Here is a 27,227-nt window from a genome sequence, read left to right as displayed (position 1 = left end):
TTAGGTCGTCCGTCCATCGGGCAGGTCATCTCAAGTTTAGTGTTGCAAGTTCATCAAGAACTACAACGCGTGCTATACATATTGACACTTCAGCTAAATTTTTTGGTAGTTAATGTTTCGGTAAGGGCAATAAGCTATCGCTTTTAATATACCTTGACCCATGGGTGAGCTACCTTCTTATTACCAATTGGGTTTCATTGGGTTATGTCGGCTACCTTCTTTCATAAGACACTTTGTCGATTATTATGAACTAGCGGCCGCCCGCGACATCGTACTCGTGGATTCCGTTTTTATTCATCTATCTTACGGTGTTTAGATTTTTTCATACAAATGTTTTTTCCCGCTAACTTCCGTTCCCGTGGGAATTTCGCAATATCCTGTTGTAATTAAGCTTTAAATTTACTAAGGTACCTGCATGCCAAATTTCAAGCGTCTAACTTAAGCGGTTTAGATTTTTCATACAAAAGGATTTTCCCGCTAATTCCCGTTCCCGTGGGAATTTCGGGAATTCCTTTCTCAGTGCACTTCTACAATACCTAAGCTACGACCCTTCCAAATTTCAAGTGCCTACGTTTAGCCGTTTAGGCTGTGCGTTGATATGTCAGTCAGTCAGTAAGTTTCTCCTTTTATGTATATATTTAGATACGTTGTGGTAAGACCTATTTTCCCATAGTTTTCAGCAATGAAGAAAATAATAGAAATAGAGCAACTTTAATTTACAACAGGTACACATTTATAACAAGGTGAACGTCTCATAAAAAAAACTATTTCATAACAAGCTTCTAGTTACGTCCGCGAATGCATTAAAATTTCTGAAATGCGCAGAAAAAAGGCCGTTAAATGTCTTAAAAAAGTATCTTATGGTGCCAAGTGACTGTGGTTGTAAATAATTTGTCTTTTTCTAACCACTTTCTGTGGGCGAGATGGGCAGACAGAATTTTCGTGATTCAGTATAGTTAATGTTTGTGAGTCAGTTATCTATTTTTCGTCCATTGAGGAGTTGTTGAGACGTTATTATTTATGTCAGATGTCAGTTCAGTTTTAGAGGACATCAAATTGGTATTTTACAACGGTTTGGTAAAAAGATACCAGATAGAAAATGACTTATTTTCTCAAAAGTTCACTGGGTTTACTAGTCAACTGTGACCTGGCTATAGGTACATATAGAAGTTGCAAAAGAGCAAACTTAGGTAGTTGAAAGCCAATCAACACTTCAACAGCCATACTTTTAATGAGCTGTCAAAATACACAATACAACATTGTAATAGAAACTGAAAATATAACGCTACTTTTTCACCGACTCATTGACCATTACTTGTTTCAGATCAACTAAAAATGCTTACTACTTACTAATTACTAAGAATTTGTTTTGATTTGTAACTTGTTTTGAAAAATACTTACTAAGAATTTGTTTTGAATATATAAGGTTGAAGTGCCTTAAAGGTTTTGGTGTCAACAACTCAAATGCATTGTGAAAAATAAACCCGCATGCAATATTTATATTTTAACTGCAGTTTCTATTCCTATCCAGTTATTAGGATGTCTTTAAATGTAACTTGTATTTTATTACTTGCGGCAAAACTGATGCGTTTTATTGCTCTATCTTCCTTTGATGTAGTATCGATTTTTGATCGTTGGTTTACGATTTTGCAACTCGGATGCGATTTTATTGCATGACTTTGAAGTCTTGAAGTACATTACAATTTTGTAAAAGGACGTTTCAATTAATTTTATTTTCTGACACGAAAAAACGACATTGAGATCTGATTACTTATTTCATCATCACACAGTTAATCTAAAAAAAAATAAGTGGACGTCTTTCGGTTCAAAAGGAAAAAAGTATACCAACGCTTATACGCTCTTTTCGGAGATCTTTTAAACATTATAAGAAATACAAATTACAAGAAACATAATTCCTTAGTAAATTCAAATTCAAATTCAAATTTTTTATTGCATATTAAGTAATCAGGACTACTATAAATTACCTACTATATTTATAGTCTACTTTCATAAAGCCTTAGTCTCTCTACTCGACCTGTGGTTGACTGGCAGATAATGCCACCTGGGATTAAGTCCGCCACTGTACAGTTGTATGTGCAAAAGTGTAAATAAATAAATAAAAATCTGCAAATTGATTTTATGTAAGTAGTAGGTATAATGCTTTCTCACGTTAATGGACCTTCTCAAAAAGCAGGAAAATATGATATTAGCTTGTAATCTTTTCGAGAAACGTGTATCTTTGTAATCATAATCGCAAAAACTCGTAATTACATAACAAACCTCAATGTCCTCCGTCAATCACCGCACATGACAGATTGCCAGAAAAAAAGTGACAATTTAAAAATGGCCGCTGGTCTTGCCGCCTTTTTTATGGGAAACGGAAGTGCCGGGCTAAATGGCGCGAACAGTTACAGCGTCTTTTTAATTTTCTGACGGAAACACGACTTGAATGATATCTAATTTGTCGCGAATATTTTGTTTGAGACGATATTTGATATTGTTACGGTTTTTGGATGCTAGTGTCATTTGGATTTTTATATCCTAGGAAAAGAAATAGGTATCATCATTTAGTCTCCACTGCATGAGCACAACCGTCTCTAATTTACCAACAAATGGAGGATTTGGTCTACACTCCCTACACTGGTCAGATGGGTTGGGGAGGCAAAGAAATAGGTATATTCTGATTAATTTAATAAAATAATGCAGAAAGTAGAGCAAGAACGTTCGCGAAGTGTGGCTTTGTACTAAACTCTTAGTGTGGTTTGCTTGGCCCTTAGTTTCCATTATATTACAATGATACCCATAGCTGGGCATTAACTCGTTAATCCGTTAATCGTTAATTAACGAAGTTAACATTTCTTTTAACGGATTAACTTTTAAGTTAACCATAAAAAAAGTTAACGGACTCGTTAACTTCCGTTAAATTATCCTAAGTCCGTTAATCGTTAATCCAGTACTTACTATTTACCAAAAAGATACAGCAGGCACGCTGAATAACAATAGATAAACGCGTTCTGACAAGTACGTTCGGGCTTCAAGAACTTCCAGAACCCAAAACAACAGTTTTTGTAACCAGAACGAAACGATATAAAAAATGATATTTTTTTATTTATTTACAAGCTTTATATTGACATCACTTGTTAGCATGTGTGGGACAAATCTTGCAACTGAATTTAAGACCAGTTCTCAGCCGATTGAGCTGAAATTTGGTATACCTACTTATGTAAGTACGATGAAAATGCAATGTTATAGTACTATTAAGCTGGTCTGATGATGGAGTCAGGAGGTGGCCATAAGAACTCCTAAATGAAACGGCGGCATCGCATCGAATTTGGGCTCGTGGGATTTGTCTTTTCGAGCACTTTAGTACTAGATAATGTCCAGGGTCCTGATGATGGAGTCAGGAGGTGGCCATGGGAATTCCTAAACGAAACGGTGGAAAATTATCGAGTTTGGGTTTGTTGGATTTGTCTATTCGAGCATTTTGATGCTAAATTGTATTGTAATGGAACCAAGGCTCTGAGATTGAGATACTATAGATAGACTAAAAGCTAGTAAACGCCAGACCTTCGTCATTTTATAACAGCTGAGTTTATCAGCGTATGCTCCCAATACGTATCTTAGGTTAGAATGTGAAGGTGGATTATGAAGTTAGGGTCATCGTTGCTTTGGCAGCTATCCTAAAAAAACTGTCTGGGGAAGGATTTGGAACTGTCAAAACTGTGTGGCTGATGTCGAAACAACTTCTAGTCATTGCCCAAATATTAAACAAAAATCAGATTTTTTGGTATAACGTAAGTAGAATTACAGTCTATTGAATATACAGAAAAAGCTACCGTAAAAGTTAGGCTTATACCATACGAGTATACCATAAAAGCTGATTTTTATATAAAATATTAGGGCAATAATTAGAAGTAGTTTCCTCATCAGCCAGACAGTTTTGACAGTTCCAACTCCTTACCAAACAGTTTTTTTAGGATAGCTGCTATAGCCACGATGACCCAAGCTTCATGATTCACCAACATTCTATCCTATATTGGGAGCATACACTGAGAAACTTTCAGCTTTTATAAGATGACGTAGGTCTGGCGTTCACTAGCTCTTATTCTACTACTAAAAAGTGTAAAATAAAATTATAATAATGAAATACTTTTTTAAAAACAAGCTTTTATTCTGAAATGCAGTTGTTACTAAAACGAAAAAAAAAATTGTATGCAAGGTTCAAATAATTTCGAAAGCTTGTAGCGCAAACATAAAAGAGGAATAAATTCCGTGCGCGATACAAGCTTTCGAAATTATTTGAACCTTGCATACAATTATTTTTTTTCGTGTGTTAACGGATTAACGATTAACGTTAACTTGCGTTAAATCTTGCTAAATGTAACGTTTTAACGTTTAACGAAGTTAATTTTTTTATTAACGGTTTAACGATTAACGAAGTTAACTATTTGATTAACGGTGCCCAGCTATGATGATACCTAGGCACAGAAGATAGAACATCAAGGCACTACTACTGCATCTACGAGTAATCTTGTTGTTAATATCTTAGACGTAATTTTAACCAGCACCAATCGATTTATTGTCCCGAAGTAGTGTTAGCAAGCTACACGGACAGCTACAGAGACGTTTAAGAGTCCCCTGAAAGGGGCTTACATACTAATAAAGAACTTGAAATTAAAAAAATATATAAGTAGTTATAGTCGAATGTGCTTAACGACAGTGGGATACCTTAAATTTTGAGTAATTTAGAATGTAGGTACCTACCTAATTTAATTATTCTTTACTTTTAATATGATATGTATGTTCCAAGACTGCAACGTCATCGTGACCCGTCTCAAACTATTTAATTTTGAAACGTGAAACGTGAAATTCCTACCAGTTTAAAATACATACCGGGTGGCAACCACAAAATATTTATAACATTATTATAACCACTGCGACACCTGCTCTCATAAAACATATATTGCGTCACATACTTCGTGGAGTACATTAAACATAGATATCAAGGAATATGTATATTTATATTGCTCTAACTGAGCTGTCAAAAGTTTTGAGAAATATTATATTCATAATTTACTCTAAATAAAAATATACAGGAATATAGAAAATGTATTTTTAAACCACAAAATGGTTTCAGTATAAAGCTAAAACTAGCTCAAATAATGATAGCAGCAAAAGCTTTACGAAAGTTCACGATTAAAACAAATTAAAACCACGGACGATACAAAAAGTAACAAATGAAAAGGTTGGTATAAAATCATGCAAGGCACTGGCAAAATAACGTGAACGGAATAAGAACAATAAATTTAGAATTTTTCAATTTAGAATTTCGACCAAGACAATCTTGTTCCCTGTGAGAAAAACCTGAAAATTCCGAAAGAAATATTCGCTGCTAGTTACAATATCAAGCAGCTTTCAGCGAACGACGACCAAACTGCCATCTAGTGAGTGGCGGACTCAACTATTAACCCTGTATTCATTGAGTCCGCTTTCAGTGAAGATGTTGCTTTTTATAGCACCGAGTATACTAGTTTCATAAGAAACTAAGAGATGGCGCTGTTCACGAAAAAATGATCGTGTTAGTAGCACAGCATTTTTAATATCATTTTGTAATTACAATAATTAGGTGCGCAATAAGAAAGACGTCACAATAAACGAAGATAGAAAACTGGGCAACATGACAATGGCAAAATCAATCAATTGGCATGAGGATTGGACAAAGATCTGGCTAGGAAACATACTCGGAAAATACACAAAATGTAATGGTTTCATAGGGCCTGGGTCACACAGACATACCCATTATGTGTAGCCTTATATCACTTGGGCGGTAGAACGGTGGAAAAAAGTCTGGAAACGGATAAGTTAGTTTTACAGACAGTAACTTACTCATAATTCATAGCAAGTTTTGATATTAGACCTAGCGAAGTTCCCTAGTAAAACTGAAAATTTGCCTACTCAACTTGTCGAAGTGCTTTTCTTACACAATTGCACCATTTTATGCGACATGATGCGTTTTCTGAGTTAATCGTAATTTGTTAGGGCGGTGAAACGCATCCCAACAGTTTCTAGGCTCATTTTATTTGAAAGAAGAGCAATGATGCAGCCTGAGAGAATTGTAGAGTCACAACAACGCATCATGTTGCCGTAGCCTTCAATAAGTAATTCTAAAAGTTTCAAGATTTTTTTTTATGAATCTAACTAGGGCTGGTTTGCACCATCCTACTTTAACTTTGACAAATGTCATAAATCTGTCAAACTCCATACAAAAAACAACGGTTATTGTCATAGTTACTGTCAAAGTTAGGTGGTGCAACTCAGCCTAAGTGTGTTAAAAGAATAAAATGTAGCTAAAAAGATACATACCTTCTAGAAACTGTCTGGTAGGAAGTCTTAAGGAGACCTTGAGGGAGGAGGCGTAAGTAGAGTCGATGTACCACCGCGGGTCGCGCTGGTCACCCAGCCTACTGTCACTGCCTCTGAAAGGAGCAAAACAATCAATTAATACTGGATTCGTTTAAATACACATTTGTATCACAAATTCACAATACATGTATGGTACAATGTGCTGTCCCAATGCTATGCTGAAGAAAACAACTGCTGATAGCACGTGGTTGCTTTCTGCAGCTCGTTTCAGATTAATTAATTTATTACTATAAGATAAAAGTAGCTCTACCCAAACCAAAACTTTTACGATTTATGTATTATTTTATTTAAAAACTTAATTGCACCCACAACAACAAAAGAATAAGCGGTACAAAAAGGCGAACTTAATGCCATGTGGTAGGTATTCTGTATCAGATGACCTTGGGCGAAACAGAAAATTTATGTCTATAACTTAAAACATTATGCTTGTGAGCTTTGGCACTGAAGGAGTGCTGAAAACTGGACTAATTATGATAACATGGTCATTGGTCATATAGCTACCAAGGCAGACAATATGAGAGATTTGCAGGCATGCCATAATATTCTGTTCGTTTTGGTATTTGTATTCATTCAACAATTACCAACAATTGGGATAATAATAGTCCCTATTCTTCCTTTTCAAAGATATGGGAAGTTGTTTCAAGTTATTATAATTTGTTTCATCGTATAATAAACAAAAGAATAAAAGTTCGCGAAGCAAAAAGTTTTGATCGAAACATCGTGATAGTTGGCCTTCACGACACAATTAGTTCAACCACTAACCGCTAACCCATAGTGACTGAGGATGTCTGCCACTATCTTCTAACTATAGTATACTGTCTTTTTTAACCGACTACAACAAAAAAAGGAGGTACTTAATTCGGTTGCTGTCATGCGAATTGCAACAATATAGCTTAATAAGCTACGATGGCTTTTGAGTAAATATCCTACTAGAGACTATTTCCCTATAGTATTTGCCCACATTAGGTATTATGTATTTGGAAACTGTAGTTTACTGATATTTATTTGTTGTTCGATAAAGAATGATATTCTTGTATTATTAGGTAATTTGAGAACTTAGTATTTTAAACCCTTATTATTATGTGTGTATCTTTAAATACGTTATATTTTTCATGAAATATGCATTTTATGTTGGTATAATAAATAAACAAATTAACCGCGTAAAGAAAAACTAAATATTTTATTATTTTGTTGATTAAAACATTAAAATAAAAAATATTTTTAAATAAACAAAAGTAGTTTGAATAGATAAAAAAAACATGTTAAACAGTCTCTCAAAAATATCATGTTATAAGTTTCTTAAATTCGCTAGAACTCTACAAAGAGAGGTTATAACAAACCAAAACATTCGCACGTCTAACTTTTCACAACATTTTGCAGAAGCAAACATACAAGCAAAAGGCGAAAAATAATTACCCCGAATCCATTTTGAGGACCATCTAAGGGAGCACGTATAATCTATGTATAAAATAAAATTCGCTAGCGATATTTAAAATAAAAACTACATGATTCTTTCGTACATATGTCAAACTAAACTATTTTTAACGCCCAAGTTCACGTTGCTCGGCGCAAACGTAAATATCTCAGCGTGCGATTATGTCTGCGCGCGCGTCGATTTCAGCAACTTCATAGAGCTTACGGCTTTTCAGGACGTCTGTGTTTGTTTGTAAAAAGTTCCGAAGCTTTGAACCGGATGTCGCTGTAGAGTTACTGAGAACGTAGTTCTACTATTAGGCGCTAGATGGCGTGTTTTTGATTGAGTATAGATTGCTTAAAATGTTTTTCCACTCGCCGCTAGATTGCGCTCTCTACTTCACATTTTTGTAAGTAGTAAAAAAGGTAGAGTAGAGACTTATAATTATTAAATTAAATTAAAAAAAATAGATTGTTCCAAGAATTTACTAGTACACCTAGATTGTAGTTATAATAGCTATTTAAAAAGGCATTCTTCTTTTTCTGTTAATTTTCACATACCTATTTCCCTATTTGAAAACGAATTTTACTAAAAACACCAATTTATAAATTAACTGAAATATACGAGCAACTTTTTGAATCCATTTAGGTATTTGCAAGGTACATTTATCTAAATTGATGTGATCGTAAAATCCAAAGCAAATATTTCTGCCGAAATAGCAACGTTAATGTTCTAAAAATCGCGTACACTGTTTGGTTACAAAATAACATAAACACGTCTGATTTTAATACATTGTTTACTAAGAAATATATCTAAGAGAAGTCGTTACTGATAGTCCAGGGGCCTAGCAAGTTAGGGCTCTTTCTCACGGAGACATCCTGTTTCATGTAGGATCCGAAAGTTAGTAGTAGGTATACGTATCCTTTACACGAACATCCCGATTGGAATGTCCAATTTCAAACATACCAATACCAATTTGAGAGTCTAATTAAAGGATCGAGACAGATGGCAAGCTCGCGAGAAACTCAAAATGAAAGATATTCAGCTGCAAACGGCTTTACCTACTTATTTTTTGATGAAGATGATGATGATGATTAAATTAGTACTCAACATCCTGAAAGGAAACCTACTTTCATGATTGAGAAGCTAATCACTTACCTAAATAATAACTTTGTCAAACATTTACGTACTTTAATCATGCAATTTTGGGTTTAATTTACCCACGCTCCTTGAACTTTAAGCCTCGTTAAATCTTTACGAAATTATTAAGTTTAATTATTTTATTTTATGTTTTTAATAGGACAACCTACAAGACACTCAAAAAACAATATTTAAAACGTACATATTTTAATTGGTACCCTTGCCCCTAGCCTAAAAAGCGGTATAAAAATATGCGTGCGCGCGGACAGCGGCTGTTATTACAACGCAGCTGTTTCACGACATGCTTGCATTCTAGATCTAAGGTACAGTCAGCTTCAAAACAGTTCAATTTCCTTCTCTCGTTTCTAGGAATATCTTAAACTCCTGCTTTTAAGTAAGTGACAACTAAACATTCCTTAGTTTCTTAAAAGAGTATTGTAGCGGGAAGCAATTTAATCAGAATTTCCATTCATAAAAATGTCAATAACAGATGAGGTGCAAATCAGGTTGAAAAGCAAATGAAGGAGGAATCTTTCTAAACTTTAAATTCATCTTTCAGGTTTTCAGTTCCAGAAATTGATGCTTCGATGGAGCAAAGTCTTAGCCAACAAGATTTAACGCTAAATTAGCTATGTGTTTGAATTGAGATTTCTGGCTTAAATATTATTATTTGTTTGACTTTGAATATTAAATACATACTTGAGTACGCTCAAGCTGGAAATCTCATTTCAGAAACCTCTATCTTCCAAGCTGACTGTACTTGCGTTATGAATTGAGCTTTTGATCCAGATGCACATTTTATTAGGTCAGCGTTTTAGGTCCACTTACTCTTAATATCTTTGGATTAGCACACAGTTAATAGCGTTCGCCAGTTTGTTTTCCAAGGATCAATCGGGTTAAAATTAGCCATTAGGATGGAACAACAATGTAAACTGTGTCTTTAAACTTTATGACACATTATTGACTAGTCTTCATACACCTACATTGGCATTATGATAAGAATGATATTTAAAAAACGTGTAAAGTTCGTTCGTTCGTTCGTTTCAGCCGAAAGACGTCCACTGCTGGACAAAGGCCTCCCCCAAGGATTTCCACAAAGAGCGATCCTGCGCCGCTCGCATCCAGGCACCTCCCGCGACCCTCACCAGATCGTCGGTCCACCTAGTGGGAGGCCTGCCCACGCTACGTCTTCCGGCTCGTGGTCGCCACTCAGAACTTTCCTGCCCCAGCGGCCATCAGCTCTACGAGCTATGTCCCCCGCCCACTGCCACTTGATTTTAGCGATTCTGCGGGCTACGTCAGTCACTCTGGTTCTCCTACGGATCTCCTCATTTCTGGTAGAGTATAGCTAAATAATTCATTTAGAACCTGAGATAATTACCTATTTTCATTTTAGGTTGAGATTCTTTATAAAATAACATTAAAAAGGCAAAGATAATGCCACATGGTATTCTTTTAAAGGAAGTTCGGTAGCTAAAATGAAGATGATGATTGTTTTGAAACTAAAATGTATCCCACCAAACACATTTTCATGTATTTTGTTACCAGGACGACACCATATGGCAAAAGTCATCAGATCATGTAGAGCCAAGCTTCTAACTCTTTAAGCCCTAACTTTGCAAACTTTACACCTTCTTGACATTTCTTGGCCGTTTCGTTATTACAAAAACTATTAGAAAATTAGAAAAGTAATATACTCGTACTTGACACTACACTGCCGTAATCTCTAAATTAATTTTTAACCAAGTTAAAAAAGGAGGAGGTTCACTAATCATCTAGTTCTAGTTATAATAGCTTTCCTCTCACATACAGGCGTCCAACAATAATATTACGAGGAACATCCAGTCGGCCGTTTGTCATCTCGACATTTTGCTATGCGGCACCCGATACTGTTTGAAACGGATCAGTTAATTACTTATATTGTGAGGACTCTATTATGACGGAATGTTATGATTTCTTTTCTTCATCCATTCACTAGCATTTAATTTGCTTGTCGATCCATACAACCCGGTCGAATTAACTGCGCACCTGGTGGCTGTCACGTCACATCGACGCTCTGGTACTGACGGGGTTAACGCGGGGAGGGCTACAGGTGAGTGCAAATAAGAGTCGCATTCCAGTGAGGTACGCAGTTAGCTTAGGCCCAGAACAGACGGTGAAACGCAACTGCAACGAAACTGTAACTGCTAGTTACTTTTGAGTTGCATCTAAGTTTCTGCCATAGCGTCCGTTGAGAGACCACACATGACGCGACCAGTTTGAAACTTTCAGTTTCAATTTCATTCATCAGAAAGTTGCAGTTGCGTTTCACCGTCTGTTCTGGGCCTTACGGGTTGTAGTTTCAGATTCCTCATTAATTTCGTTGCGGGTCCAATGACAGTTTAACTTTCCCCCGGGACAAACTTGAACTTCACTGGTTGGGTTTTTATGGCGGTCAAGCTGTAAATCCTGGCTACACAGGAGTTGCAGCGGTGGGAACGAGAGGTAGAGAGGCAGATAACCTTAACTACCGGACACCTATAATTCCCATTTTATTACGTCACCAGTCAGTAATTAACGATAAATCTCAATCAAAACCGTAGAATTAACAAACAAAAGTAAAATCCACAAGAATGCATCGTAAAAGTCTGCAGGAAATGTTGGTTACCCGAAGAATTGCCAATTTATAGCCGTTTTATAAATACATTAATTAGGTAATAGCAATTTCGTCTGACACATACTAGAACAATGACGCGTACATACGAAAATATCTGACTGTAAATATATAAATAATGCCAAATTACGTTTAGGATATTACAAATCAGACGATGATTGATAATCTTACAGCACACTAGCTTTCGCTCGCCTGAAATTCAGTTCGCCACAGAAAGAATGACTTACTTGTAATTTGGGAAAATAATTCAACATTGTTCTAATTATACTACAATAACATTTACTGTGAAGTTTCATCGAAATCCGTTCAGTAGTTTAGCGTGAAAGAGTAAAAAACAAACATGCGTTCATCCTCATTATCAGGAAGTATTCATTCACCAAATGCCAACCATTCATTAATCCAAAAGCATAGTTGTCTCTTTTTCTCACTTAAATTCAATTTTGACATATAGATATTTATTTATTGTTATTTATTCTTAGTTTAATTGCCTACAAGTACTTTAAATAATGAGTGCCACGTTTCTGGCACAGCTTCTTCTACACTGCACTTCATTATTCTCCCAAAACAGTACCTAACATTATTAAAATTAATATCTTAGACATAAAAAGCTTTTCATATGCCAGAATAGAGCTACATAGCACAAGAGACAAAACATGGTGTTATGTGTAAGTAGATTTTGGACTAAAGCAGACGACTTTTTGTAAACAATTCTAAAAAGTCCTTTATCTTCTCCAAAAAAGGCTTATAAATACATACTGGGTCCCCAATCAACTGCATTCAGGAGGATTTTATGAGTGCTGCTGACAACGCCACTCTTGTGGCGGAGTTTTGGGCTGACACTGTGTAGCCTAGGTTTGTTGTCGACACGAAAAGAAGAAGAAGAATACATACTTTTGTAAAATCTTATACTTTTATGTCTATTATCTTTTCAGATTGTTACGAGACAAGAGACAAACGAGAAGACAAATAGAATGAGAAACTTTTATTGATAGAGCTTCTAAAGTCTACTCCTTTAGCTACGCACAGATGAAACTCAAAATAAGTAGTCTATTCAATTTTAAGCTTTTCATTGGATGACTATTTGAATCAAATCACATGGCAGAATCCTAAAACTCGAATCGAGTTTTCAGCTTTGTTTTGTAATATTGTATTTTGAGTATAATCTGGTAAGACTTAAATTGTTCAAGCAATAACTTTAAGCCAAATCTCTACAGTGGCCACATACTGCAGCGTATTTATTAAAGCTTTAAATGCATTACGAGGCCGTCCATAGCGTTAACATTCTTACGCTAATGTGGAAGGAACGTTACGATGCGCGAACGCAGCGTAAACATGTCAATGCGACGGTAACGTGCGCTTTTGTATGGCCCATATAATTCTGAAAGTCAAGAGTCCGGAACCAAAAAATTTAAACTGAAAAAAACATACACTCGAATTGAGAACCTCCTCCTTTTTTTGATTTCGGTTAAAATGTAGCACATGGTTTTCAGTATCGAGGGTCAGTAGTTCAATTACCCCGTCGCACACTGGACTATAGTACCTACACACTCTTAGAACAAAGATAAAAATAATTTGTGCAGACCAAATTACCAATTACTAAGGTAAGCGCAGGTAATACCGACAGGGGCCCAGTACTCGTCACATTTTACAAAAACGCTTGTTAAAATTTTCAACCAACATTAAGCTTAACATTTTTTATGGCATCACATTTTTGATATTTTAATGTATAAGTTAAAATAACAACAATTAGTTAAAACATGCAATGGATGCCGAATAAAATTTTTTGAAAATTCTCTTTCCAAAATTTCTCATTTTTTGTCAATTTAGGCACTGAATTTGAAATCTGACCCGTCAGTTTAGTTTTTACTTTTTGCAAAATCTATCGGGTTTAGGGAGGTGTGACTTTTTTTGTAAAAATGTTAAGTAATTTTTCTAGCCACACAACCCATAAAACGACTCTTTTTTTCATTAGTTTAATGTAATTTACGTGTGACATTTATTGGTTCACTAAATTCCCTGCTTGACCCAGTACTCGTCAAAATTAACACTATTTTGACGACAATTGGGACATGCTTATTGTATTGCACCTAAGTTCGTCAGTGTATTAATTTTGAACTTTATTGCAAGGGAATAAAGTTTAAATGACATGCAGGTTATTTAAAAAATAGCAATATTGCACTTGCAGTGACGATATTATATTTTTAACAGAATCGCATGACTGTACTGATTATTTACAAAATTATTATCATCAGTAATATACTCGTATGTATTTCAAAATGTTTTCTCCCTCACTCTCGCCGTGATATCACAGGTAAGTAAAGTACTTATGAGTTTCATAATATAGAATCCAAAGTATGCGCTCACGTCTCCATTTAAGCATTACACACTGATTAAGAGCTTACAAAGGTATTCAGAACAAAGGATGTCGTTTCCCGAAAGCCCAGCCGAGTTGGATCTCTTCTAGAAGTTGGACCTACCTACTCGTAACTAGAAGTTTGGTACTATTATGCTTCAACAACATAAGAGTTTCAAGTCGAAAATCTTCGAGTGGATGCAGCCAGTGCTGCATAACGTCTGTACATTATGGTATAATTTTTATTTTGTCCATGTTTATTTTTAGACATATTAGTTGAGAAGCTCTATTGAGGCCATCAAGCATTGTGCATATAGGTCTTCTAACGTCTCAGCGTAGTCCACTCCAGTCCTAAGGCTTTAAAATATATTTCAGGGCGGCATAGAACAGTTTTGGAGATATGTTATAGTTTACCTGTCTTCTTACCCCTCTCTGCAACTGGATAGGCTTCGAATTCTGATCTTAGAAACAGACGGATATTGAAGCGTTTGTGTGTCGTTGTAGTTCTCACTATAAAGACTATAGAACATCCCAAGTCTTGATGGAATTGCTGGCTTTCTCATAGTCCACAAACGGAAGGCAAAATACTTCTGTATAATCATCGTATGTATGTGGTCTACTGAAGCCTTTTCAGAAAGCAGCTAGTTCGGAAAGCTAGGAGTAGTAAAACATCCAAGTGGAACAATTCGTCATAACTCTCGATAAATGTACAGATAACCCAGAAGTATGATGGGTATACATACAATTCTTTAATATAGTTTTGTCGCCTTTTTTGAATAAGTGTACTACCATACTTCTATACCCACGACAGCCGAACGGTGAAGTGGTCGGACTGATCGACTCCAGATCCGAGGAACGCGGGTACTAATCCCACCGCCGCTCGTAACACAAGCTTATTTAGATCAACACGAGTGGTTAACGGGAGTATTAGTAATTTATGCAATACAAATTGCTAATAAACTTTTTTTAAATACCTCAAGGACAGTTGTTCCTACTGCTTTCAGAAGCTCAACCGTGTCTCCATTATTTATTACGCGGTGTCTTATTGTTTTAGCAATTTAAGAGTTATTACATGTAGGTACTCTTTCCCACGGTGACATCCCGTTTTATGCAGGACCCCACTTAGTAGTAGTACTATAAGTATTTTCACACTATCATCCTGTTTGCAGTGTTAGTAAATTAAGCTCTCAAAAATATAGAGAGTACTTATCTAGTTTGAAACTTGAAGTTTGATGTCTTATTTAATTGTTAACAATCACAATTATTATTGTGGTTGGACGTTCTACGCTGTACTTTCCGGTACGTGACTTCCACTCCAGACCCTTGCTGCCCCATCCGCCGTCAGTTCTGCGTAGTATGTGCCCTGCCCATAGACACTTCAGTTTGCTAATCCGTCGGGCTATGTCAGCGAATTAAGTTCGTTTACGGATCTCCTCATTCCTGATTCGATCTCAAAAAGAAACACCATGCATAGCCCTCTCCATAGCATGCTGTGCAATTTTGAGCTTATTTATAAGGCCTATATTGAGAGGCCACGTTTCCAAGCCGTATATCCTCACTGGTAACACACACTGATTGAAGACTTTCGTATTTAGGCACTGAGGTAGGTAGATACTGACGAGCTCATAAAGGTAGCAAGGAGGCGCTGGATGCAGGCCGCCACCAACCGCCCACTGTGGAAATCATTGGGGTAGGCCTATGTTCAGCAGTGGACGTGCTATGGCTGAGATGATGATGATGATCAGGGACTTCGAGATTAGATAAATCGTTAAGACTTTCTATTTTTTGGAGGAAAATAAATACTAAGAATGAGAAATTTATTTATAATATTCATTACATATCAAATTTTCAAAAAATATGTTCAACAAATATCTGCGAAGATGTTGCTTGCACTAGCTGACACTCAAAAATACTATACTTTATTACCTACGACATAAGTTTCAAATTGGTGCCGAAAATTGACGAGTACTGGGTCACTTTGACGATAATTGGGTCTAAAGTGTCGAGTACTGGTACAAATGGGTCTTTTTTCAATAAAATAATTATTTGAATTAATTCTTAATACCTACAACAATGAATAAAAATTAACATATAAGAGGAATAAATTATCTATCTGGCCATGTAATCAGATTTTTTCAAAGTAAAATAGTTTTCTCGTACCAGCGTTACAAAGTTAGCCAAAGTGCAAAAAGTGTCGAGTACTGGGTGTTTTACCTTAGTTAACTCTTAAAAAAACTTAGAGCAATGCTAAAAATTGTACACTCATACTCGTAATAATTCTAGACTTCCAGTTGTTTTTAACTTTCTGTTGCTATTCATTCAAGTTATCCCTTTCCCTAAATATTAGACAAGATCCAAACGTAAAAATCATCAAAGATCTCACGCAACTACTAACAACAGCTCGACAACACTCAACAAGTAATTTTGGCAGACGAAGAAAAGCGGCGTATCAAAATAAAAAACAATAGACCACATAATTTAACTGTAGGCAGAACGCATAAAGTTTTCTAAACGCAGATCTTTACAATAGAAATAGGAAGCGAAATCCCGCGCTACACTTACAAAAAAATTGAAGCAGAGGACTACAGAGTTTCTTCTTCTGCTAACAAGATTATCAGGACTTCTAAATATTTTTGTTATTAATAATACCTATTTTTTCGTATCTTAAAAGTTATTACCTAGTGGAAGATCATGCATTTTAGAATAGCTGAGACAGCTCCATTATCGCTGTTTGTCATTTATTAACCAAATTCGTTCATTTATCTGGGATTTCAAATAAGAAGATAGAAAGATTAGTCATTAAATGATGGAGAAGAGAGCAGGAAAGACACACTTGAATACACATAATACATACTAACTTCTGCACACACTTTCCTTTGATAGAAAACTAATGGTGAATAATTTAAGCTCTTTAGATAATGTTGAAGTAATCTCACAGTTAACAGCTGATCAAAATAATGCCGTCTAAGCAAAGCTTTCCCAGTACGTTTAAGTTCAATTCTTTATCAACAATAATTAAAGTTACTGTAACTATTTCTATTATGTATTTACCCAGAAAAGTGTCAGCTTTATTTTGATCAGTTATTCTTGGCTAGGACTGGCGAAAGCACATGACGGGTTTCTTTAATTTCGTTAGTTCATTAATGTTTGACACATTCTCTTGTGAATTTAGAAAAGCTGTCTCGGTCTTTTGACAGTGCCACAACTTTTACAGACGATATTTTTTATTTCGATACTTATTAGTAAAATGTAAATCATTAAATAGAAAAGATAATAGAAAATAAGCATCTGTGATACAAAATATCAGTACCTACAGCATCATCATAGATTTTGACTCTATGTTATATTCTTTACATACGTAAAGCTTCGCTCTACCTAAATGGGGATAACTTTTTCACAGAGCGTGCCATACGGTCCGTCTTCGCAACATTTTACATGGAAGTATTTTTGGTGGGATACTATTAAAAACAAAAATAAAAAAATGCAGGGCACATAGCTCGTAGAGCTGTTGGGGCAGAAAAGTTTTCGAGTGGCGACCACGGGCCGGAAGACATAGTGTGGACTACCCACCTGGTGGACCGACGATACCCAGGTACTTCCCGTGGACAGGGCAGAGCCGGTCGTTGTGGAAATCTTTGGGGAGACCTTTGTCCAACAGTGGACGTCATTGCAGAAGCACTTATTCATACTGTCACATTTCTTCACACTCATCCAACACAGCGCGGGTCGTTTGTCAGCGTTGGCGCAACGCGTGCTATGATTTATAAGGTAAGCTGTGTTGCCAGCTTACATCGTAATTTTTTTGTTTTATGGCACTGGACTTTAGTAAGAATATCCATATGAAAAGGGTTTTTGCGTTCGTTCGTTTCTGCAAAATGACGTCCACTGCTGAACAAAGGTCTCCCCAAAGTATTTCCTCAACGACTGACCCTGTGCTGCTTGCATCCAAGTACTTCCCGCTACCTTTACCAGATCGTTGGTCTACTTAGTGGGAGGGCTGCCTGAGGAGGATATTTAAATGACTAGAATGCGTGGACTTTACTTACCTAGCTTGCACTTACTTAATACATATTTTGTAAATCGTATTTCCTGTAATAAGTTGAAGACTGACAAATTAACTGAAATCTTCCGCCATTTCTCAGCAATACCTGATATGCTGTCTAAAAGTGTTTAGGTCAAGGGACATAGAAAAGGGCCCTGAAAAAATGTGCAAGATTTTTTTGATTAGGTATTCAATTTTCCAGGATTAAAATGAAGTGTTCTAACTTTGTGTCTTGAAGTCATTGGTTACCAAGATTTCCTTTTGTAGTTTTTTCAGTTAAAAACTTACAATATTAGTAATTTGTCTCGTAAGCTGGCAACACTGGCACCTTTGACATTTCCACTCCACGCTCGATTTGGGCCAGGACTCTATAAACCCGGGCACGCTCTACTTCTGCTAAACACTTAGGCTTAATTGACTGGCTGGTAATAGACGGGAATATTGCGGAAACCCTAGTTATATTATTATCTATACTTAATATTATAAAGCTGAAGAGTTTGTTTGTTTGTTTGGTTGAACGCACTAATCTCAGAACCGATTTGAAAAATTCTTATGACTATAAAATAGGTAGTAGTAATAAGTACAACATATAGTAAAAAAGAGATTTTAATTTACCAGGCATTGTGAATTTCTTGGTCCAGTCCTTGAAAAGAGTATATAAAGTCAAAAAAAGTAATTTATTTTCTGCAAATAGGCTTTTGAAAGCGCTTTTACAGAGCACAAAGACTATATGGTCATTACAAATTACATCACTAGTTTTACTGGTCGTAGGAGAAGTCTTGGACCCCATGGTCTTGACAAAATGCAGTACGAAAATACACGAAATAGGTAAGTTGAAGTGGAAGTCATTGGGAGAGGCCTATGTTCAGCAATGGACGTCCTATTGCTGAAATGATGATGATGAATGATGAGGTAAATTGATGCAATTAACCAATAATTCCAACTCATAACAGAGTCAGTTTTCAATTTGCTGTTTTTTAAATCAAATTTCGAAAAATACTCAATTGAGTTCGCGTAGTAGGTAGTGATTGACGAGTGTTGTCAACTACCTTATTGTTTTCAATCAATTTAACTGACTACTAGCTGAAGACTCTTTAATATCTTGTATCATTCACAGATCGCAACAATGAAGCGAACAAAAGGCGTTGGCACCCTGCCCGGGTTCACAATATAGCGCCATGGTAATAACCGTATGGCACCTCTGAAGTGTTGAAAGGCGCCTGGATTGTAGCCCTTTTTAGATTGGCCCTCAATTCCTCAGTCTATAGTTAACTTTACTGAAATATTAACGCAAAAATAACCTCTGTTTGTTGCTGTATCTTCTGTTTCCCTGTTACGTCTTGACGTCTAAATCGCTGACACTTTTTGATATAGAAATTCATTTTCATTCTTTTAGAAAACAATGTATTCTGATCGTGGGACTCATGAATGAATAATAATGACTTTATGGGACAGTTAATATCAAGACAAAGCCACGGGAGCTACCTGACAACAATTTTAACAGCATTGTTGTGTTCTCCAACTTTCTGTAAGACATTTCCTCTGTGGTTGAGGATTCCGAAGTTCGCTTGCACCTGATCACTTTCCATCAAATATGGCTAAGAGCTTCTTTAAAAAATCTAATAATAATTTACTACTAAACCAGAGTGATTGTTATGTCAAAAACATACTGAAATTCAGTATAATTAGGCACTAATAAATACGATAGTTCAAGAACTACGGTAATAAACGTAACAAGTATTTCCAAACTGAATAATGTCATAGCTGTCGTTTAACTAGGCCTAAATACAACTTAATCTTTCTCAATCAGTTAATTGTTTTAACACGCCATATATCTATGTTTGTCATCCAAAATCCTTGGACATTCATTAGATATAGTTGTCAGCCATCGAACAATTAATTAATTTTATCAATTAAGCCGGATCCAGACGAGTGTATCGTGTAATGGAATGGGAATAGTATGGGAAGCACTTTACATGTAATGCTCGTAGTGCCGTCCACACGTAGAATTCGTGTTACATTACACGGTGGATTACATTACACATTAAGCCGGGTCCAGACGGGTGTAACGCGTAATGGAATGTATCGTGTAATGTAATGGAAATAGTATGGAAGCACTTTACATTTAATGCTCATAGTGCCGTCCACACGTAGAATTCGTGTTACATTACACGGTGGATTACATTACACATTAAGCCGGATCCAGACGGGTGTAACGCGAAATGAAAAGTATCGTGTAATGCAAGGCTCAACCTTTTGAAGAGTCGGATCAAACGGTGGATTCAATCGTTAACGACGGACCACTTACATTACCTATTTCAGTTACTGTGATTTTTGAATTTTGCGCGGGCGACTTAAAATTCTTTCCTAGGCCTTGGGTTCAACAGCCTTGGTGTGATGTAATGTAAATAGTATAGATAAGCAGCACTTTACACGTAATGCTCAGTAATGGAATGTTCGTTCGTTTCAGCCGAAATTAGTCCACTGCTGGACAAAGGCCTCCCCCGAGAATTTCCACAAAAACCGGTCCTGCGCCGGAATGTATCATGTAACGTAATGGAAATAGTATATGCAGCACTTTCCATATAATGCTCATAATGCCGTCCACGCGTAGAATTCGTGTTACATTACACGTTACATTACACCCGTCTGAACCCAGCTTTAAGCTACATGGAACCACGAACCACGATAGGGCTGGGCAGCTGCCAGTCAGCTGTCCCGTCGCGTCAACCTCGCCGCACAACGCGGTTCAACTATTAATATCTCGTAAGATGATCGGGACAATTTAAAAAGTGGGTGGAAATATTTTTGGTAATTAGCTATCAAATTGGCAGTCTTTAAAAATAGGTAAAGTGATTTTTTCGTGAAATTCTTGGTGGTGACCGTAACACCATTGCAAGCATTTCCTTCACCTTACCTTAACATAGTAAATTATGGAATTCTAGGTGTATCTTAATTTCTGTCGGAAGAAACTTATTCAATTTAAATATTTTTGTTATTGTTTTCACTATTAAAGATTTTTCAAGTGGCGTCTGATATACGTTTGTTAGTTTAAGCTCAAATGCTCAGTGTAGAGTCCCCTATTTTACTAATTTTATTAGCATATAGAGACTATTCGTTGCAATACAACAGAAAAAAAACAATACTATTAATGATACTTAACTACTGGACTATTCACGTGGTCTAAAGATCGACCACCAATGACCACCATATATGTAGTTATAGCCTGACCAGGAACATAAAAACCCTGGCATAGAGGCGCGTCAATTGCATTTGATAGTGCAACACTGAGTACAGTCGTACCTGTGTTAATTAATAGGCTAACTTTATGTATCAGGATTCAGGATTACGGGCTAATTTGATATTTTCATAAATTAACGAGAAAATATTATTATAGGTAACCTGGTTTAAATAAATTAAATGAAACCATCAATCGAGCTAGTAGGATTTATTTTATTATTCATCAATAATCAAATTCAGAACTTGTATATTCAACTGCAATGTTTGCTCATGAACGCTTCAAACTCGGTACTTCTTTCCCAATTCCATAAAATTCAACACTTAGAAAGTGACAAAAATTTTTAAAATAGGTAGTTGAAACAAACCACAGCTAATTTTCATAGTGGACTGTACTATGCGATAAACATGTCAGTCAATTTGACAACCTTTGTCGGAAACATTATTCAATGAAAATATTGTCCGAACCCTTAGTATTTCTCTTCGACAAACACTTTAACACATTGTAAACCACTTTTCTTTCACGACTATAAAAAGATTTTAGCAATTTAATTCACAAAATCAATTGCGCACATTTAAAATAAAGTTTGTTTACACTTTGACAGCAATAGACTGACATGCAAGGTGACATGACAATGAAGTTTTCAGTTACTGTTGCCATTAAAAGAAATTAGTACCATTAGTTTTCCGCAACATGGCGAGGGTTTTTATGTTCCTGGTCAGGCTATACATATATTATACATTAGTATACGATACTAAATAAAACCATTAATTGCATTTATTTTACTCTTGTAGCGGAGTTTTGGGCTGACACGGTGTAGGTTTGTTGACATGATAAGAAGAAGAAGAAACGTTTATTTTAGGGGTATTAAGGGGTAGTCAATGGATGCCAAATACATGTTATACTCGTTATAGGTAGCATAGAAAGTAACATCCTATTAGCCAACATTCTAACCAAAACGATTTCAACCGTTGATTATTATTTTAAGTTGATTCAAAATCAGATCAAAGCCGTTCGGATTCGGGGAACTCTCCCAGACGTATTTAATATAGTATTTATATTGAAAATGCACCACTTTGATGCAAAATTATATCACGTAAGCGTTTAATATTAACAGACGGTTTGTTGGTATGTTAGTGTTAGTTGCGATGATAGGTAATTGAAATATATTTTACGATATTTTCAATGTCTTTCTTAGATTTAATGATCATAATCGATTTCATCGGTTCAAATTTTGTTTATGTTAAATTAGATAATATAGTCAGTCCACTCAAAAATGCAGTTGTAGAGTGCAATTTCTTCAGAAATTGGTTCAGGATGCTTAGAAAGTAAATGTATTAAAAGTCCCCGCCTCTAACGTCCATCAACACCAAGTTGGGTGCCAATCCGTCAGACAGATAATAAAAGAACATTTGACACTATTTACCTACAATAATTAGTTACAGTATTTTATTGAGTTGAAAAGTCGCTTGACGTACTTCTAGGTAAAAAATCTAAAAAAAATCTTCTAAAAGCACTCCAAGCTCTGAGCACTCCTGTGGACCCCTTGCATCCACCAATTACAATAGATATCCCTGTGGAAGGTGAGTGTTATCTAAAATCAAATATCACCCAAAAACATAACTTTTACAAAGCTAACTATAATGATATAAATAAGCACCTATCGCAAATTGACTGGAATAGCTTATTGCCGGACGAGGCTGATGTAAATACAATGACAGATACATTCTATAGGATCATTGCCGAGACAATAACAAAGTATGTTCCCCTGTATGGACCCCGACATAGAAGGTTCCCTCCATGGTTCAGCTCAGATTTAGTAGGTAGACTGCGGGAGAAGGAAAAATACAGGAGAAAATACAAACAATACCGGAATCCCCTTGACCAAATTTCATAACGTCTGTTATCTGAGCGGTGTAACTTACTGATCAAGGCCTGTTATAGATCTTACCTGGGCAATGTTGAGCGTAGTATCAAAACTAACCCTAAATATTTTTGGAATTTTGTAAAAACAAAACGTGGCGGTACTAGTAACTATCCTTCTTCCTTGTCTAACGGCATCGTTTCCACTTCCGATGGAGTCGAAGTTTGTAATCTGTTTGCTAATCATTTCGCATCGGTGTACGACTCTCCTAACACAGGTCTTGATTGTAGACTGTCCATAAATTTTACGATTCCATATACCAGTGCTGGTTTCTCTCATTTAAGCCTTAATTGTACCAAAATAGAGGATAAGCTTAAGTGCTTAGACGTCATCAAAGGAGCGGGAGCCGATGGCTTACCTCCAATATTTATAAGAAATTGTGCGTCTAGCTTGGTTGAGCCATTGAGTTGGATCTTTAACAAATCTTTAGATACAGGTGTTTTTCCTAGAGCCTGGAAGTTGGCTAAAGTTGTTCCTGTCTTTAAATCCGATAGTAATAATTTGGTTCAAAATTATAGACCTATATCCATTCTTCCAACCTTAGGAAAGGTTTTTGAGAGCTTAGTCTGTCCATATCTACAACAATACTTTTCTGGATTTGTATGTGATAGTCAGCATGGTTTCCTGAAGGGTAGGTCAACATGTACCAACTTAATGAGCTTTGCTGAGGATCTTGTAGAGTCCATTGACGCTAGCAAACAAATAGATGTGGTGTACACGGACTTCAGTAAGGCTTTTGATCGGGTGCCACACAAAATTTTGATCGAAAAGCTTTCTTCTTATGGCTTTTTTGGATCTATGTTGGGCTGGTTGGACTCGTACCTTAAGGAACGACAATTTTACGTAGTTGTCAATGGTTTCACGTCTAGCACTCATTATATTACGTCCGGTGTCCCACAGGGATCGCACTTGGGCCCTGTTTTGTTCAACATGTTTGTCAATGATTTGCCATCCTGCATTCGCTACTCTATCCCATACTTATTCGCTGATGACCTCAAACTTTCAAAAGTTGTTGACTCATTGGATGACGCGGTTATGCTCCAAGAGGACCTCGATTCCCTTAAGAAATGGTGTGACATTAATGGAATGGATCTCAATGTAAAAAAATGTTCGCTTATGAAATTTACACGAAAAAATAATATCATTCCAACCAAATACTCTATTAATGGGATTGGTTTGCAAGAGTTAAAGGTGGTAAGAGACCTAGGTGTTCTAATGGACAGTAAGTTCACTTTTGTTCCTCATATAAATAATATTATTAAAAAGTCATCAAAGGCACTAGGGTTTTTAATAAGAAACAGCAAAGAGTTTGGAATCTCAACCAAAATTCTCCTCTATAACTCACTCGTTCGATCCACCTTGGAGTATGCAAGTACTGTCTGGAGACCACATTACACTAATCACTCATTACGGATAGAAAGAGTTCAAAAAAAGTTTACCAGACATCTTGCTTTCGTCAGGGGTATTGCGAGGAGGGCCTTAGCCTACGAGGATAGATTATATCTTTTTAGTATGAATAGCCTGGATAAGCGTAGGGACCTTTCTGACCTAATCATTTTATATAAGATTTTAAACAATAAGTTGTGTTGCTCGAAACTTGTGGAGAGAATTCGTTTTCGTGTTCCTCTGCGCTTGCCACGCCACCCAATAGACACATTTATTACTCCGTTTCGAAGAACTGTCTTAGGTGCAAACTCACCAGTCCCGAGAGTGCTTAGGTTGTATAATAAATGTAATCGCTCCACAAACATTGATCTCTTTTCCATGTCATTACGTAAATTTCGAGAAACATTATTGGATGGCTAATGATTGTACAATGTTAATACCTACTTTTATTGCTTAGCTAATATAAAAAAAAAACATTACATAGATTTTTATTATATTATATCTTTTTATAACCAAAGAATAGTAATTATGGTATATTTTGGAATTTATTTTTAAAGTCTTCTTAATGTAAACGCAAGTTGTGTTCGCCAGTAAGTGGCTTTACATTTAGTAAGATACTGTAGAATAAGTTTAAAATTATCTAATATGTATTAGTGTATAAGCTGTTGGTGAACCTTTTTTATTAAATAAAAAAATAAAAATAAAAAAAAAGAACATAGGAGAAGTTCTCACTGATCATCACTTACCATCAGGTGAGATACAGGCCAAGAGCTTCCTCGTTGTGGATAAAAAAGGCCGAAATTAAGGTTCGACTTCCCTCCATTGGAAAGCGGTTTAAAACATAATTAGGTATTATAAAAAATACTTCAACCAGAAAAAAGGCTACGTTAAAACGTATGTCCTGTGTGTAATGATGTCCCAGGACATCGTTTGAGCATGACATTTTCGAGACTCTTATGTTGAATCTTCCCTTTTTGTTTTAATCTAAGAGACAAACATAAAATAGCAAGTATATATTCTACCATAAAACGTCAACATAAAAACTCTTAACAAATCCCAGAGCTCACTTATAAGCACCTGCCAATCGTCATTTGATCTCACACAATCCCTTCTGTCTTCAGCCAATAAATTAGACCAGTGATAGATCAGTACGACATAGGCGGCGCGTGCGCACCGCTACTATTGGCTATCTTATTGACTATTCTAATACAGAATAAACACTATTAGATCTTATGCAGTGGTAATTGGAGCTATTTTGGAACTGAAATGTTAGTCGAATGTGCTTGCTGTCAACTGTAAGTGGTTTGGAATTTCATTCAGCAGTAAGTGGGTATTAGCTATGAGTTAGGCGTTTGCCAAGTTTCTGTTTCTGATATTGATGATTGTTTATTTGATTGGTTGGATTCATTTAAGTACCCTACACAGTTTGTTTCAACCACGGACTTCCACTGCTGGATACCTTCACCAGATCTACATTAAATCTACGAACTATGTGCCCCATCCAAAAATGGAAAATAAAGACAACGGTCGTCGGTCTCATTCAAGATTATAAGTGAAAGATATATCAGGATATTCTATCTAGAATATATATCTGTACATAGAGCAGTGAGGTTAGACCAGTAGTATGAGCTACTCGTTAATGACGTTGAAGCAAAACGCAAACTCAACGAAAATCAAATTACACGTGTAACAAACTTTGAAAATAAATCTAAGAACCTACCATCTAAATTAATGGATCCTGCCATAAATAAAAGATGATATTTTAACGTTTAACGAATATTTATCGAATCGCAAATATTTAACGTTTCTGTGTTTACACGCGTTACATTCTTGGCGTACTAACGGTTCGCCATCACATAAGTGCTGGCAGTATTTACAAATTCGCAAGTGTTTTTAATTCCACGTTGGAATTCTAAATAGAAGGCTTAAAATTCGAATCAATGTCCAACAACTCTCGTTGATTACAAAAATAACATTGTTGTTGTCAAGGTTTCACTATTACAAAGACTGATCAGCACAAATACATTCGCAATGAGCGTCGAGTTAATTTCCAAGTGCACTATTGTTTCGGATTTAAATTATTATATGCAATTGGATTACATTAATTGCAAATGTAATTTGTGCATCTATTCAAAATATAGAGCAATTGGAATTCGACAAAAAGATGCAGTGACTCACGTGTTGTGGGTTTTAAACATAAAGTATATATGTATAATCCATTCAGGTAGATGTCTTAATCCAAACCATATTTAATCTAATTGGAGTTTAGAATTACCTTTAAAAACTACAATTATCCAAAATTCAAACTGATAGAGTTATTTGGATGCTTTAATTTTATTCTATTTAGAGAACTTAGAAAAATCTAGCGTAGCATAGGCTTAAGGATACTATTAACCAAAAGTATGTAGTTATCAATATTCTTATGATAAAAAATTAAAAAATATGAACTTGACCTGGGCCTACAAACGCCCTTGACCTCAGCCTCCAAAAATCCCTGCCTTTATCCCAATATCGTTCCTTAACCTCCAAGTCTTAAAGGTCACCTAAATCCTGAGGCCGTTTGCAAGGCTCTGACGTAGTCCGTGACGTCACAGCCTCCCGTTCTATCCTTGTATTCGGGTTTGCCGGTCGTGAAGGACAATTTTGAGGGCACG

General features: G+C 36.0%; 1 protein-coding gene across 5 annotated transcripts in view; it reads right to left on the bottom strand.

The window, feature by feature from the left end:
* The window catches only part of LOC135084232 (filamin-A), a 101,088-nt gene that overhangs the window by 55,612 nt on the left and 18,249 nt on the right, over window positions 1–27,227 (bottom strand). For 3 of the 5 annotated variants that reach the window (XM_063978982.1, XM_063978985.1, XM_063978983.1), the window contains exon 2: window positions 6,364–6,476. Coding sequence is in view for 2 of the 5 variants with exons in the window: in XM_063978980.1 (XP_063835050.1) it covers window positions 5,797–5,847; window positions 6,364–6,476; window positions 7,840–7,862 (187 nt within the window). In the remaining 3 variants the exon portion in view is untranslated. Of the gene's footprint in view, window positions 1–5,796; window positions 5,848–6,363; window positions 6,477–7,839; window positions 8,011–27,227 lie in introns of those variants that run through there. The other 2 variants (XM_063978980.1, XM_063978981.1) reach the window with 2 other exon arrangements.

This window comes from Ostrinia nubilalis, chromosome 25 (genome assembly GCF_963855985.1).
Source record: "Ostrinia nubilalis chromosome 25, ilOstNubi1.1, whole genome shotgun sequence".
In the NCBI taxonomy this organism is placed as follows: domain Eukaryota; kingdom Metazoa; phylum Arthropoda; class Insecta; order Lepidoptera; family Crambidae; genus Ostrinia; species Ostrinia nubilalis.
Note: the sequence above shows the minus strand (reverse complement) of the source record. Positions and strands in the feature narration are given on the sequence as shown.